Consider the following 17,451-nt stretch of genomic DNA (forward strand, 5'->3'; position numbering starts at 1 on the left):
GATTGTCCAGGTGAAGAAAGGTGGTGAATTTCATATCTGCGATGTAAAGAAGAAGAGAGGGTTGTCAATGAACGTTCCCTTGAAGACTTTCTTGAATATTTTCTCACAGAACTCAATGAGTGGCAATAAAAATGTGAATGATGATGAGGTGGATAAGAAGGGTGATGGGTCTTCTTCTTACATCAATTGCTTAAAGTTTGTAGTGACTTAGTCTTTGCTGGTTAATGATTTCCTTCAAACTCTCCCACCTCCTTTCAAAGGTAGTAGGGGAGGAGGCGACGGGGTTGGAGTTTCAAAAGAGGTGGAAGGTGAGGGAGAAGCGGAGTCCGTAGTTGAGATCGAAATCGAGAGGTAAAGAAAGGAGGAAGTGTGGTGATGGCGGTGATAGTGATGGTAATGGTAACAGTGATAGTGGTAGTTAAAGAAAAAAGTGGTGGCAGAATTTAGAATTGGAGTAACTAAAAATATTGAAAGAAGAGAGGGGAAAAGAGAAGAGACTATAGTAGTAGTGGTAGAAAGAAACATAATTTAAAAATTTTATTTAATATTTTAGGGATTGGATAATTTTACTTACAAAAATCATTTTTTATGAATATAAATACTAATTTTTATCTTCTATAAATAAATATATCAATATTTTCAATTTTTATTGGTAAAATTAATAGTTTACTCAAATTTCTTTTTCAAAAATTAATGGCCATGCCTCTTTAGACTAATTCAAGTAAGTGGAATTACATCCAAACTGTAATTATAATATTCAGATAACTTGATGATACTTGGATACATTTTATTTGAGTTTAGCTAAAGAATGACTAATGGTATTGGTTATTGGTTGAAAAGGAAAAAAAAAATAAATATATAAAAATGTATATATTTATCATTAAATTCTTTTACTTATAATATTCTTAACAAATTATTTTAGAATATTTAATAAAAAATTTATTTTATTTTCATGAAACCCCATTGATTCGCCGGTAAAATTTTATGACTTGTACAACTAAATACGTTGGTGCGAAACATTTATGAAATCGTCTATAAACGTGGCCACTGAATTTGATGGTCCAAAACATTTGGATTATTAAATAGTCTCATAATAAAATATATTTATTTATGTTTTTTTAAAAAAATTAAAAAATATCACCAATCGATTGGGTAACACAATCAATCAATTAAATTATTAAAATCCATATTACTTTAATGATTTCAATTGATTGAATTAGAAAAAACTCATATGCCTTACAAAATTTAATCGATTCTGTAGTAATTTCAATCGATTGAATTTTGGGAAACCCAAAAATTCAATCGATTATATTGTATGTCCAATGGATTGAATTTTCAAGAAATACAATCTCACCAGCGTTTACGGATGTAACAGATCAAGGATAAAATTCTAATTGATTATGATTGCCAAAATATTTATTACGATTAATGAAAGATCTAATTTGTTATTATTTTTATTCTTAATTATTAATAAACATGATAGATAAATGATAAAATAATAATTTATAAAATAAAAGATTTTATAATTAAATAATATACAAAGAATTAATTTGTAATTAAAATTAAATAAGGACTATTTAGCAGTTATTAAAAAACTTAAAAAATATATCTTGTTATAAGACAATTTAATGGTCCAAACGTTCTGATGGCACCATCGAATCCTGTGCCATAAAAGTAGGAGTGTTTATGGATCGGATCGTATCCGCAGATTTGCGGTAAATATCCGCATTCGATCCGAAAATTGCGGATACGATCCGATCCGCACATTGATCAGATTGGATAGGATCCGATCTGCACCCTTTACGGATCAGATCACGGATATCTGCTCTATATTCGCATGTTCGATCCGCAGATCTACAGATCCGCACAAGAATAATTAAAAATAAATAAATATATATGTTTAATATTATATTTACTTGTTTGTATGCTTTAGTTAGTAATTATTATTCATATATTGTATTATTTTATTTTTGTTATTTAGAAAAAAGTTTGATTAAAAATATTTAGGAATAAATAAGTTTAAAAATGTGAAAGAAATATTTTTATTGAATTTTTACATAGAAATATGATTAAAAAGAGAAGGTTCAATTATGCGGACATATTCAATATCCAATCCGATCTGATCCGCATATTTGCGGATCAGATCTGTCACTAAAAAACATGGATATCATATTTGATCCGATCCGATAAAAATTATACAGATCGAATCAAATTTTCGACCATATTCAATCTGATTCGATCCGCATACATTCCTACATGAAAGTGTCTGAATATAAGTCTTTAGCTAATGACTAATTCTATTAACCATAAACATGTTTAAAATGTGAACTTTCACCTGCATAGAGTGAAGATTAAGAATGTTAAAGAAACGATGGAAAATTCTATGAAATCAATTAAAATAATTGTTTTATTTTTTAAAATAAATAAAAATACTTTTAATTACATAATTTTTTTAGCTGTGACGCAAACCGTCGTAGGCCTAAGTGATCAAGGGGTGAAATATATATATATGTTTAAGAATTTATCCGATTTGGACGTAATTTTAGCCTATAAATTTTTTTTAAAAAATAACTATTTCTACTCATGAATATTATGAATACTGACAAAAATATTCATTAAAAAAACTAACATTGTACTATTAAAGATGAATTCTATAAGACAGAAGTACCTAAATCTTAATTTTTTGTTAATTTTTTAATAAAATTTTTAAATTACTCTTATTCTTTATTTTTAATCTCAACTTCACCACCACTTATTCTTTTTCAAATTCCAAACTTTCACAAGAATCACCACTCAAACATCCATACCACCTTTGGAATTTTACCCTCTTCTGCATCTGACACTCCCAATACTCCTTTGTCTGCCGCTTTCGCTTGCAATTCTCTGCTACTATCCTTTGAAACGTTTCTCCGCTGCTCCACGACCCTTTCGAAAATGACATCATCGTCAAATCGAATGCCGTCGTCGAAGGCCTCGACTCACCAGCGCCGCTCATGCTTTCGAACTTGTTAAATTACTACTTAGCTTGTTGCTTGTAAAGTGGAAATTTATTTGAAGCTTCATCTGTTTGAGGATGCAGAATCCACACTTTTAATATTTTCAAAGTGAAAGATTGTCCTCTGGTCTACTCTCAAACCAAATTTTTTGGTATGCTTGGTAAAACTTACATGCCTTTAATCTTTGCACAGGTTAAGATAATTTTGAAAAAGTTAAAAAAAATCTTAAAATTCTAAATCCATAACTAGAAAGAATATTTAATTGAACAATTCAAGAAATAAATGATGAGTTGTTGGCTTGTTGCAGGTTTGAGAGGGGTCAGAGAGAGAGGGGTTGGTGATAGGTGTGGGAGTGACAAAGAAAAGGAATTCAAATAGAGGAATGCCACGGAGAAAAAAAGGAAAATGAAAAATCTTGTAATGGTGAACAATATAATGAGAGGGATGTTTGGACTGCAAGATTTGATGAAAGCGTTGATGGAGATGCTCGGAAACACGGGATTTAATAAAGAAAAGAAAGAATAGAGGTGAGGTTGAAAATAAGAGGTGAGGGCAATTTAAAAATTTTATCAAAAAGTCAATAAAAATGAAAGTTTAGGCATTTTTATTGTATAAAATCCATCTTTAATGAATACAACGTTAATTTTTTTTCTTTAATTAATACTTTTGTTAGCGTTTCGTAAAATTTATTAGTATAAATGATTGTTTTTCCATTTATTTTTAACTTTTTTATTTTATATCTGATAAATTCTATTTTTAGGGTTTATCTTGTACTTAATTTAGTGGGTTTTATCAATTATTCTCACACCCATGCATATAATTCGCATGTTTTACATTTTCCTTCTTAATTTTGTACTATGAGTAAAAACATGCTCCTTTGACCCTAAATTAGCTAATTTCAATCCCCATTTATTACCGTTCGATGCCGTGATATGTTTGCCGAGTGTTTTCAGGGTTTATGGGGGGCAGAAATGGCTTAGAGGATGAAAAGAAAGCATGCAAAAGTGAAAGGAACACAAGAAAATGAAATTTTAAGAAGCTGGCAGCGACGCACACGCGTGGACAACGCGTACGCATGAATGGGGGCGATATCAAAAAACGTTAGGGGCGATTTCTGGGCTGTTTTTGGCCTAGTTTCAAGCCCTAAAACACAGATTAGAGGCTGCAGAGTGGGGGAATGAAGGAGGAACTTCTCATTATTCACACATTAGGTTTTAGATGTAGTTCTCTAGAGAGAAAGGCTTTAGGGTTTTTAGCTTTAGTTCTTCTCAAATTCTGAATTCTATCTTATCTCAATTTAGTTTCTCTTCTACTATTATTTGTTTTAGCATTCTAGTTTATTTATTTTCCTTGTTGATTACTTTATGTTGCCAATTTAGTTTATGAATGTTTGATGTTAGATTCAATTTTCATATTAATGCAATTTATGTTTTCTATGGTTATTGTTGCTTTCTTTAATTTGTGTTATTGATGCTTGCAATTGGTTGTTTAAAGTTAATATTCCTTGTTACTCTTCTATGTTTTTATGTTATGCCTTCCAAGTGTTTGATAAAATGTTTGGTTGGATTATTTTAAATTAGCTTTTTATATTCTTAACTTGGATTGATTAGTTGAGACTATATAATTATCAAATTCTCTTGTTGAAGGATGATTGAAAATAGCTTATTGGCTTAGACTTCACTAAATCTAGTCTTTGATTAGGACTTGTGAATTTATGTTGATTTTGCTCACTTGACTTACATTCATTGTATAGGGTTAACTAAGTGAAAACGAAATACAATTACCATCACAATTGATGATGACAACAAGGACATGACTTCTAATTCTCAATTCTAGTTAAGAATTTTCTTAGTTATTAATTTAATTTCTTGCCATTTTATTTCCTTATTCCTTATTTCAAAAACCCAAAAAATATATTTTTCTATAACCAATAATAACCATACTTTCCTGCAATTTTTTGAGAGACGATCCAAAATTTAATACTTCAGTTAATTTTTTTAAATTTGCTTAAGTGACAAATAAATTAAATTTGATTGAGGTTAAATTATCGGTTTAGAACTATACTTATAACGCGATTAATTTTGTAAAAATCTTTACCGACAATTTCTCCATCAATATCATATTTACCTTTACGCCATATTTACCCTTCTTTTCTACCCTTGTCACCGTTACCAACACTCTTCTTCTTTTCTCTTCCAGCAGCGGCTACCCTAGATAAGTTTTTCTTCATTGTTTTGTTATTTTTTCTTCCCTTATTTATTTAGCGTTATGTTATTTTATTTTATATATAAATTAGTATATAAGTGGATTGTTGTAATTTATTAGTACAGTATAATATAATTTAAATATTTTAAGTTATTATAATTTAATTTTGTATTTAGAGTATTTTAAATTTTTAATTTAGATGATATTATTATAAATATAAAATCAAATTATAATAAACTAAAATATTTAAATTATATTAAAAAATATTTAAATATGATATAAAATAAAAGAATAAAAATAAATATAGTATAAGAGAGGAATAAAAGATTGCCTTTGATAAAGGCAGACCACGCTCAGATTGGGTGGGCCCTTGCTGATCTGCGTGTTTCATCCTCTGATCTCCTAAGCATGTGCCAATTTGCTTTCCGGCTAAAAAATAATTAAAGATGTTTTTATACGTTTTGGAAAAATAAAGAATTAATTTTCCAGTGAACATTATCCGTTTAATCATATATACGGACCTACGGTGGCAAGTAGCGGAACATCAAAGAGTAAATTAAAATTTTGGTACTTCAAAAGATTTTAATTTTTGATAAAATGTTTCTCGAAGGAATGAAATATCATTAATTTTGATTCTAAATAATTTTTTTTACGAAATCAAAAACAAAATTGAAAGAGAGTCTAGAGATCAAAGGTTTTCTTCAATTATAGAATTTTGCTAATGAATACTCTAACGAAACTTTTGAATGAAGGATACAGAAAGATAAGTTTTTATTAAAAAATAAAAAATAAAAGTCTTTGACGACTCTTGTATTTTTATTTTCAATAAAAAATTTCCCTTTTTATATCCAACCCTAGGGACACTAGTTATCATCAAAAATATATATAGGGGAGTTTTCTGGTGATAAGGTAGTAGTGGTCAAAAATGGCCAAAGATTGACCTACAAATAAGAGGTTGACATGTGGAATGGTTGATTATAATAAGAATCATTTTAAAGATATGCTTTTGTGAATTACATTAATGTAAGCGAGCCATAATTTTCACAAATTTTAAAAAAAAAAATTTCAAAAAATTTTTGTGGGCCTTCGACAATGTAAACAAAAAAATGAGAAAAACTAAATTATAAGAAAAAAATAAAAATATAAATACATAAAAAAAATAAACAAGAACATTGTGCAATTAATAAAAATGAGAAACCAAGTAAAAAAAAAATAAAAAATAAGAAACTACGACATAAATTTAAAGTTTATAAAAAAATCTTATTATTTTTAGTTATTTTAAATTTTCGTAATTGAATTCCAAACCAAGAAATTGAATAAAACCTCATTTAATTGCATTATATTTTGATTTTTTTTTATTTTTTATTATATATCTATTAATAATTATTGATTCTTTCTTTAAATGAATAATATAAAAAACTAAGTTAAAAACTTAAAATCAAAATTTGTCCTATTATAAAATTTTAAGTTTATTTTTTTTCTATTCAAATATTTATATTGATAATTTGGTTTCTATTATATATTAGTTATATCTCTTAATTAATTTTTTATAATTAAAATTTGTAATTGAGTATATTTTATTTTTTTAATTTAATTTTTTGATTGATTATTTTTTAAATAAATATATATGACAAAAATAATCCAAATACTTGCACAAAAACGTGGCCATTATGTGTGTATACTTGGTTTATTTATTTTTATTAACTGCAGAGCTTTTTTATTTTTTATACTTGGTTTCTCATTTTTATTAACTGCACAACTTTTTTGTTTATCCTTTTTTTTGGTGTATTTAGTGTATTTATATTTTTCTTTTTTTCTTATAATTTAGTTTTTCCCATTTTTTGTCTACATTGTCGAAGGGTACAAATTTTTTTTTTAAAATTTGTGAAAATTATGGCTCGCTTACATTAATATAATTTATAAAAACATATCTTTAAAATGATTTTTATTATAATCAACCATTTCACATGTTAACTTTTTATTTATAGGTCAATCTTTAGCTATTCTTAACTACTACTACCTTAATCACGAGAGAACTCCCCATATATATATATATAAAGTTATAAACGTTGGCTCATCATAAGTGCTTCGTCCAACATGTTTAATAAACTGAGAAATGAACATGGTATTACTATTAAATAGCCAGTGTTAATGCATGTTGCCTTTTAATAGCACCATGCCACCATGATGTAAGTTTATGTGTCTATATATAGAGAAAGCACGCATATAGTCAAACTATCACTAATTTGGATTGGTCAAATTATTAATTCATCATTTGATTGTTTAAACAAATATTGAAAATTTTAAATTTTATTTTATGTATATAATAATTTATTAATTAGTAATAAATTAAAATTTAAATTATGATAGATTAATTATTATTGATTTGTCAGATTAAAAGATATGATTAAAAAAATAGTTACCAACTAAAATTAAGAATTAAGTACGATTTTGATCTCTAAAATGTAGGTCAACATTTTTTTTTTGTTTTTAATTTTTTTTATATACAAAATTGTCTTTAAAGTTTAAAATCAAATTTTAAAATTGTCTTTTTTATTTAAATATTAAAATTTTGAACTAAATTATCCATAATAAAAAAATTATAAAATAAAAAAAAAGAAAAATAAGAGAAAGAGAAAGAAAGTGTTTCTACTCTTGCAAAAGAAAAAGAAAGAAGAAGAAAGAAAAAGAAAAGAAAAAAAAGAAACTGTCCACAAGCCATCTCTGTCTCCACTTTTGTCACTATTTTCGTAAGATTTTATTCTCTAAAATAAAGATAATTTTAAAACCAAATTAAACATTAGAAACGATTTTGTATATAAAAAAATATCAAAAACAAAATTTTTTTTTGATATATACGTTATGACTAAAATCGTACTTAACTCTATAATTAATTAACAACAGTTGAAAGGGTAGTATATGAGATTTGTATACGTGGGATATAGTAAGAAAAGAAGGCAAGGAATGATAAGATCCCTATATCCACATATACACACAATTGGTGTTGGTTATTGAAGCCAAAACTGTATGTGACAGCCACTAGCTAAGAAATATTATTATATATGTATATAGGAAATGCTAATGCCGTACCACCCATTATAAAGACAATACTTTAGCCACAATTGCAAAGATATGAAGTAATATATGGGATGGATGGCTAAGACAAAGATGGAGATATTATTTTATACAAGTTGAAAAATAGAAGATAAGGTGAGAGATGAAAAGTGGTTTGAATTGAAGCACTATGTTATGTAGAGAGCAAAAAAGAAGAGGACAAAACTTGCAAAGTCTAAAGTCTAAACCGCTAAGATGGGCCCTCTACCTTCTCATATATGTTGTAGAAGATGTGTAGAGAAATTAAAACCAAACAAAAAATAAAATAAAAGGACAAAACATAGCTGACACAATTAGGTTTGGATGTGAAATCTATGAAGACCTCGGTGTGATTTTCCTAGTTGATATGAAGGTTATTTTCGTTTGTGACGATGTAATTATATTTGTAAAGGAGTTAACTTTAGTAGGATATGATTGGTGGGAATGGATCTCTCAAAATTCTTTTTCCAATTAATGATGTTAAGTGTAATTTTTTATTATTTAATATTTTTATATTTTTTATTTTACTTAAGGATAGTACGGTGAGATATTATATTTTATAATATTAATTAAAAAAATTGAAAAGATTTTTTTAAATTTATGTCAAAATTATTTACATTTTTATATATAAAAAATGATAAAAGTGTAACCCTAGTTTTGCCTTTGACCAAAACCATGTAGGACAAATTTTTCAAATGATAAAAGAATTTAATTAAAGAGTTATTTTTTGTAGTTAATATCAGTCAATTTTTTTAATTTTATATTCTAAATTTTAAATTCTCTAAAAATAAAAGTAAAAAAAATTAAATTTACAATAAAAAGAATTAGCCAAATTTGACTACTTAAAAATTGATTCTCCATTTTTTATTTGAAAATATGTAATACATTATCATATGCTAAAAGACTAATATGTTCAAAGGTGAATTTTAGTCAGAGATTAAATTCATTAAAATAAATATTCCATTAAGCGCATTAAATGTACTTCATTATAAAAAGTTGTAAAAATATTGAATGAATTTTGTACATAAGAAGCTTTGAAGAGTTTTTTGTTTTGAATATAATGGTCAGAAAAGTCATTTGAAGTGGTGTTTGGTAATAGTGATATGAAGAAAAAAAGAATTGGAGGGTAGCCTGAGGTGGAGGGCCAATTGAGTTGATAATGCAAAATTGCAGAGAGGGCACTGAACTGAAGCAATTTATTTTTGTTGTTTTATGAGAAGTACACATATGCAATAATAGAAGGATTTGTTTGCTCCAACAGTTTTAAACCAGGCCCCCCTTTCCCATAACACACCTTTTCCTTTTATTAGATACTTCTCTTAATAACCAATTATTGTGACTATTCTCTGCCCCTTTTTCTCTGTTTTCATCATGCCTCTGTTTTTGTGTGCATTTGTCTCTGTCTCTCTATTTCCAAGCACTTTCAATTTTTTTTTCTTACCGTACAGACATTTTTGGGTTTATTCAATTTCTCTTTTTAAACCTAAATTTTTCTATTTCAAAAAAAACTAAAAATTTCTTATAAAAAAAAATCTAAATGCAGTTTTATTTTCGTAAAAAATATATTGTGATCTTACTAGATTAGAAAATATATTTATTCTTTAAGTATTTATAGAGATAACTATACTGTATGAATACAAAAGGTCACATAACAATTGAGTCAATATACATGAATATCTATGTGGTATTTATGAAAAAATTTGAAGATATTGCTATAAAAAATTAGTTTTTCTTTTATTGTAAAATGTTTGAATATTCTGATAGCTGATTGTTTTAATAAAAATATATAAAATAATATGAATAAATTTACAAAAATATGTGACTGGTAAATTTGGTGGATGAATTTTATTTCTATTTATTGAAAATGTTTATTATAAAAGATAACTAGTTTTCCTTTTTCTTTTTTTTTTATAAAATATCAAAGTCGTCTCTTGCCCGTTGTACCAATCAACTTTGGCTTTGTACCCAATGCCATTGCCATTATTACACTCTTCTCCACTCTGCTACTGCATATGCATGTGCATGTGCATGTGCATGTGCGAGCGCTATGTGAAACAAGGAAAAACTATAATTAGATAATGTATAACGTTTTCCATCCAATGATTATATGAAGTTAGGATTTAGGAATGAGGAGCAGTTTTCTTTCCTTCTTTTTCCCTTTCCAGTTTCCATGCATGACTTAAATAATAAATATTATATAGTTTCATTGGCTTTTCTGTAACAAAATGGAATGAATGGAGAATAAGAAGAATAAGATGCTCATAAACACACAATTTATTTACAACAAGCACTAAAATTCGATATTGCCGATGGTTTTACTGATAGTAAAAGCGTCGGTAATTAATTTTATTGAAGATCAAAGCGTCAATAAATGTTTGTCGGACAAATTTTAGTTAGTAAATTTCAAGTTATTTTAGTGTTTTAAAATTTAAATTATTAACTTTTTTATTGATTAAGAATACGAAACTAAAACAAAAATATAATATTTAGACTAAACTACTAAAAATATCTATAAAAAAAATTGATTTGTTAACAAGAGTAATCATAGAAAATCATAACTCATGACATATCCGTAAAAGTTTAATCTCGTGTACAAAATTAACTAAACATGATGTAGCCTTAACAGAGTGGCTTACATGGTCAATTTTCTTTCACAATAGCATGTGTTGCTAAGCATCATTTGGAGACAATATGAATCCTAATTTTTTGTTCTTTGTTAGAACTCAATTTTCACAAGAAGAAATTGAACAATGTCAAAGAAAAAAAGTAATTACAAGTGAAAGTAGTAGCTTTTCAGGAGCTTCACATGAAAAGATAAAGAAGAAAAAAATTCTGATTTAAAGATATCAGTGTGATGAGTATGTTGTCTTGTTAAAATTTGTGACGATTGCTAATTTTGGAAGATGGTTTATTCGCTACCCCTTTTGAAAGGTATGAAATGTTATTTATGACAATTAGACAAGTGTAAAGTTCTCTGTATCTCTGATTTTTTTATTTTTGTGAGTCGAGATTGCAATTACTTTGTTTGGGTTGATGAATTTGAGGGGATGACAAGGGTTAACAAAGTCTTTAATTAGAAGAATCAGTGAGCATAAATATGGTGTTGCTAATCAAGATGTGACGAATGCTTTAATAGACCACAGTAAAAGGAGTATTAACACAACCATGAAGATTGAGAAGAAGATTAAAAGTGAAATTAAAGTTATAAGAGTATAATTTGTGTTCGTATCTTTAAGATTGTTGCTGCAATTTACACTTTTCTTGTTTATAATGGTAATATACAAGTAATTGAAAAGTTTGAGTGCAAAGTTTATGCATAGCAAATAATTTGGGTGTAGGATCTAAGCATTTTGTGCTAGTGAAAAATAATGTAATTTATGTTTAAATGGAATGAATTATTTGCTTTTTATTGCATTTGTATTCCACCTGATTCTCAGCAACCGTTATTTTTTTATAACATTCATTAAGCATTCTGAGTTAAGTAATTAGCTAATCATAACAACATCAATGTTATAATATAATATATACTAGAAAATCTACATAATCATTCATAAAGTTTTACCAAATAATGAAAATAATCATAAGCATTCATAAAGTTTTTAGAAGCTACATCAATAGGAGTTTAAATAGTATATATAGCATACCAAAATACATGATTATCTAAAAGAAAAATAGTTAAACATACCTAATCCTAATTAGTAAAGTATTAAAGTAAATTATATAAATATAGAATAAAAAAATATGATAATGACCGTTAATGCTCATTTTAGTTTGATGTTGAGTTGCTGCTCCCACTAGATAACCTATTGGCTGTGCCTTGCACAGTAGTAAATGTTCTGAATGGTTTGAATTCAGCAAGGGTTAAGTACGATTCTGGTTCCTAAGATAGGGGATGAACATTTTTTTGTTCTTGGCCTTTTTTTGTCTATAAAATGGTCCCTAAGATTTAACTTAATTTTAAAATCGTCATTTTTACCAAATTTTTAATTTTTATTCCAAAAATACCTCTAATTAGAAAAATGGGTTAAACGGGGAAGGGGAAAGGGTATCACGGGGGTGTTTGATTTGGGAAAGAAAAGGGGGAAGGGAAGGGAAGGAAAGGGAAGGGAGAAGGGGAAGAGGAAGAGGAAGAGGAAGGGGAAGGGAGAAGAGGGAAGAGGGAAAGGGAAGGGCCATCGCCGCTGCTCCTCGCCACCGTCGCTTATGCTCTTTGTCATTTGCCATTTTTGCTCTTCCTCTTCGTTCTCGCCGTCATCGTCGCCTCACCGTTGCCCTCGTCTCACCGCATCACAGCGTCGCGCCCTCGTCTGGCCCGTGTCCTCATGTTCGTCGCCATCGAAGAGGAGGTGGTAGTGGTCATGTGTGAAATCTAAGTTCTGAGTTCTGGGTTCTTGTTTTTCTGGGTTCTTGATGATGATGATGATGATTTTCTGATGTTTCTTCTTAATATTTCCATTATTCATTATTGTTGTTGTTGTTCTACTTCTAGTTGCTTTTGTTGTTGTTGTTGTTGTTTTTCTGATTCCATTATTCATTGTTGTTATTTCATTGGTGTTTCTTCTATTTCTGCTTCTGCTTCAACTTCTGGGTTTGCTTCAGCTTCTGGTTATGCTTCTGTTGATTTTGGGAAAGAAAGAGAGAGTATTTTCGTCCAAATGACTATTTTGAAACTAAATTAAACTTTAGAGACCATTTTGTAGACAAAAAAGGTCGAGGACGAAAAAAATTTTCAGCCTCTACCGTAGGGACCAAAATCGTACTTAACCCATCCAGAAACTGGCCACCTTGGTATAAATTGTGATCTTGATATTGGCATAAACTATGCAAACATAAAAATTATGCCTGCACTAACTCCTTGCATTGTATGTGGGGACACAATGGATGATCTGATAGATGCATCGGATGGCTGAGAAGTTCAAAGTTGGAGTCCGAGACAAAGGGGTCTGAGTGCTTGATGGTGGCCTAATGTTGGTGGGTTGTAATGGAAGAGGCTTTTTGGTGGATCTCTTCGTTATCTTTTTTATGGTGGTTAGTATCCTAACTAGTGGTGGCACTTGTAGTGTAACTGGCACATTTGGAGATGGATCCAATGTGGTAGTGACTTAAAATTAAATTAGACATAATTTTAAGTAAACTTAATAACTCCAATATGTTTGAGCAATTAATAAATTTAGATTTTATATGTGATTTGACCTACAATTAAATTAGACATAATTGTAAATAAACTTAGCATGAAGTTATTGCAAAATCAAATCCTATCATAAATTTATTAACAACAACTAACCTAATTTTTTCATATTGAACGAAGAACTCTTCTAACTTAAAGATTATAGACTTATAGTCATTGAATCACTTTGTTTATAAAAGTATTACCTCTCGAAAGCCTTCAAATATGGCAGAACTTGCCTCTGAACACAGTCTGTTGAAAAAGTTGCGACCTCTCTCTCCAATGTCACTTTGAAGATGATACTCGAGATCAATGTTGTCGCAGAAATAAAAAAAAAAATAGAATACACTAGAAAAGAAAAATGTCGAAAACTGTTCTATTAGGACATGGTTAAATTTCGCACTCAAAAAGAGGTGCACTTTTTATTCTACATTTAATTGCAATTTGAAGGAGTAAGTAATTTTCTTTTAATTAATTAAATAAATACAATTTTCACAAAAAAAAAATAAAATAATCCACCTAAAAAAATTTTTTTTGCCACATTAGAATGGTCATGAACACATCACATAGTTTAACAAACTTTTTTAACATTTGGTCAAAAATGGATCATCTCCTTTTATTTTTCTACTGGAGAGAATAAAGTGTGATATCTCACCCTTAATTCTATAAGTGGGACTAGAAATTAATAAGAGAGAGAACAATGAATAGTAAAATTACACACTGTACACTATCCGATTTTTTTCTCACTAGAAAGGATCCACTCCCATTTGATCACATTTGACAAAGGACGCTCAACAATTATAGACATTTTAGTTGTTATGATCTTCTATAATTATTCTTGTCCGCAAATCAATCTATCATAAATATTTTTGATGGTTTAGTCTATTATTTATAATTTAATATGACTGAAAACTTTAAACATAAACCCTTAAATTTTATAGGCAAACAAACAACTCATGGTACAAGAGATTAATTTTCCACTTTAAGGTTGGAAATTTTTAAAATCCTTTTTCTCCCCTCTTATAGAAGAACATCACCATAGTTAGGTAGCAAATCATTTTTGTCCTCTCCTTCACTCTCAATTGTATTATTATTATTATTATTATTATTATTATTATTATTATTATTATTATTATTATTAGGACAATGTGGGAAAGAAAAGAGAAATAATAAAGGAGAAAAGAACAAAGGAAAAATAGGGAATTCTTTTTTCTACGCCACAGTACATTTCATTAAATGAAGACAGAAAAAATGTGGGTCAAATAAAATTAAAAAAAAAAAGAAAAAAAAAAGCTAGTTTACTAATTTACAGTATGTTTTGTAGTGGTTCTGAGGAGTGGATCTGTTTCAAGTGAACAAATCTTTGGAAAATCATCAGCACCATCATCATCAATTTTAGTTATAACAATCTCCTCAAGACAAGCATCACCATGACCACTACAACAACTCTTGTTGTTGTTGTTGTTGTTGATGGTGTTATTATTATTAATAGACTCTGAATCTGATTTTGTTGTGAGTTCTTTGGCTCTTTGCACTTCAACATTCCAATCTGTTCTATACAGAACAAGCATCATGAGAACCACACAGGAGCCTTGCGCAGCAAGTAACCCAAGCCACAAGCCGGGAAATCCCATTTTAGCAACAAATCCGAAAAAAATAGCCACAGGCATACCGACCAAATAAAACGATCCTAAGTTAATGTTTGCGCCAATCGAGGGCCTTGCGCTTCCCCTGAGAACTCCGCAGCCAGTGGTCTGCGGACAGTTCCCAAGTTCGCAAAGCCCAGCGATTGGTAGCACTATGGAAGTGAGCTCTAAAATCTGAGGGTCATTAGTGAAGAATCTTCCCCACTGGTGTCTCATGAGGGAGTTGAAAACCATGGCGGCGAGGCCGAGGGCGGCGGCGCAGAAGAGGGACACCAACATGCAAATGCGAGCCTTGTGGGGCCGGTTTGCGCCTAACTCGTTGCCAACTCTGGTGGAGACGGCGAGGCTGAGAGAAGATGGGAACACATATACGAGTGATGTTGTTTGGATGAGGATTCCCATGGAGGCGATGGTGGCTTTTGGGTTAGCCAAGTGGCCGCACAGCATAATCATGAATTCGTACCACCACCATTCCAGGCAAACAGAGGCGCAGCTTGGGATCGCCATCGCCAGCAGCGAAGACCAGCCTTTTAGGCTCTCCATGCTTGGCCGCACCCATGACTCTCTATGCACGCCGGAGAAGTAGATGAAGGCTGAAAGGAACAGAATGAGGTTCAGATTCGTTAAGACCATCGCCGTCGCCACCCCTGTCAAATTTTGGTTAGTATTCAATGTTTGATCTTTCTGCCATTACCCACTAAATTATTTATTCTTATAAAATGTACTATCAAAATACAAAATATATATTAAAACTTTTTATTAGTATTGATATGACTTCAAGGTTATATTTTATCAGTAAAATTTATTATTTCTGGTCAATATTTAGTCAACAATATTTAAAAATATCGATAAAAAATTTGAATTAATAATTAAAAATATTAATCAAAAACAATAAATTGTGATGTTTTGTAAGGAGCGCACCTGCAATACCCATGTTGAGGTGAACGACAAGGAGGAAGTTGAGAGGAAGATGGAGGAGAACACTGATGGCGGAGCAATAAGTAACGGGCATTGTAATGCTCTGAGTCCTGAGGTAGATTCTCAATGGATGAAGAAGTGAGAGCAAGAAGAGATCCGGTATGCAAAAAAGAATGAATCTTTGCGCCATTGAAGAAATCTCATGATCTTGACCAAACCACAAGAGGATCCTGTTCATGTTTATCCACATGAATGAAATTGGAAGCGAAGTTGAGAGGAGGAGGAGCACCGTGCGCTGAAGCGTTAAGCCGAGAATCTTCCATTGTTTAGCGCCGTAGGCTTGGCCGCAAATGGGTTCCATGCCCATGGCTAAGCCGGAGATGACAGAGTAGCCTGTGATGTTGGCGAAGCCTATGGACAGAGAGCCTCCTGCAAGCTCCATTTCTCCAAGGTATCCAAGGAAAACCATGGAGATCATAGCTCTTGAATATAAGAGTAATCCTGTCATTGCTGTTGGTCCAGATATTTTTCCTATCTCTTTGATTTCTTCTAAAGCCTGATGCACACAAAAATATATAAATGCTTATTACACTTCATTACATTACTGTTTTTCTTAACTTTTGTGTTCAATTTAATTTACCTCGTTAGGAGTTGGCCATCTATGATCGACAACTTTGGAATGGGGAGTGATGAGGATGGTTGTTTTTGTGGGACAGAGAAATGTGGATGCTGAAGATGGCTTGGGATTACACATGATTATAAGGAGAATCAAAAAGGTGATTTATGTTATATATGTATGTATTAACTATTAATAAGTCTATATAATGTTTGTGTTGGGGAGAAACAATAATAACAAAGGTAATGTGTTGTATAATTTTGGGGGGAAGAGGGTGAAGAGTTAGTGGGTATTTATGCATGAAAAGTTTGGGCCCCTACTGTTGAATTTGGAATGTGTCACTCATAAAATGTGTTGAACGACATTGCTATACAATTTGAGAGTATAAAATAATAAGGAAAGGCTAAAGTTTTCAAAAAAAAAAAAAAATGTAAAAGAAAGATCAAACTTAAACGAAACAAATGCCTGTATGGAGTGCTGGGTTAACCGACCTTGTTAATTTTTTCTCTTGTCAAATTATAGTTTTTTTTTTCAAAATCCCAAATATTCTCTTATCAGATAATATAGGGTGAGTTTAGTAAAACTATTGTTTTTTTAAAATAATTGATCAAAATTGGTTTTTGAAGGATAACATTCTAAAATTAGTAATATTTATATTTGGTAAATTAAAATAAAAATAATTTTTAATAAATATAAATAATATTAATTATATTTGATAAAATAATTTTTAAAATTTAATTAGACTATGATAAACATAAATATAATTAGATATTTATTAATATATAAAATTATATTAAACTTTTTAATTTT

The 17,451-nt window shown here is 29.6% G+C and overlaps 1 protein-coding gene across 2 annotated transcripts; it reads right to left on the reverse strand.

Annotated features, from left to right (window-relative positions):
- Positions 1-14,705: 14,705 nt before the first annotated feature.
- Positions 14,706-16,889, reverse strand: LOC130941879 (protein DETOXIFICATION 48-like). 2 transcript variants are annotated; one of them, XM_057870506.1, is made up of 3 exons: positions 16,666-16,889; positions 16,029-16,581; positions 14,706-15,700 (listed from the first exon to the last, which is right to left on the reverse strand). In XM_057870506.1, the coding sequence occupies exons 1-3, from the start codon at positions 16,777-16,779 to the stop codon at positions 14,763-14,765; spliced, it is 1,605 nt and encodes a 534-aa protein (XP_057726489.1). In that variant the 5' UTR covers positions 16,780-16,889; the 3' UTR covers positions 14,706-14,762. The 2 variants fall into 2 exon arrangements, with proteins under 2 accessions (XP_057726489.1, XP_057726488.1); XM_057870505.1 differs by having other exon boundaries at positions 14,706-15,754.
- Positions 16,890-17,451: the final 562 nt, after the last annotated feature.

Source organism: Arachis stenosperma, chromosome 7 (genome assembly GCF_014773155.1).
Source record: "Arachis stenosperma cultivar V10309 chromosome 7, arast.V10309.gnm1.PFL2, whole genome shotgun sequence".
Classification (NCBI taxonomy): Eukaryota; Viridiplantae; Streptophyta; class Magnoliopsida; order Fabales; family Fabaceae; genus Arachis; species Arachis stenosperma.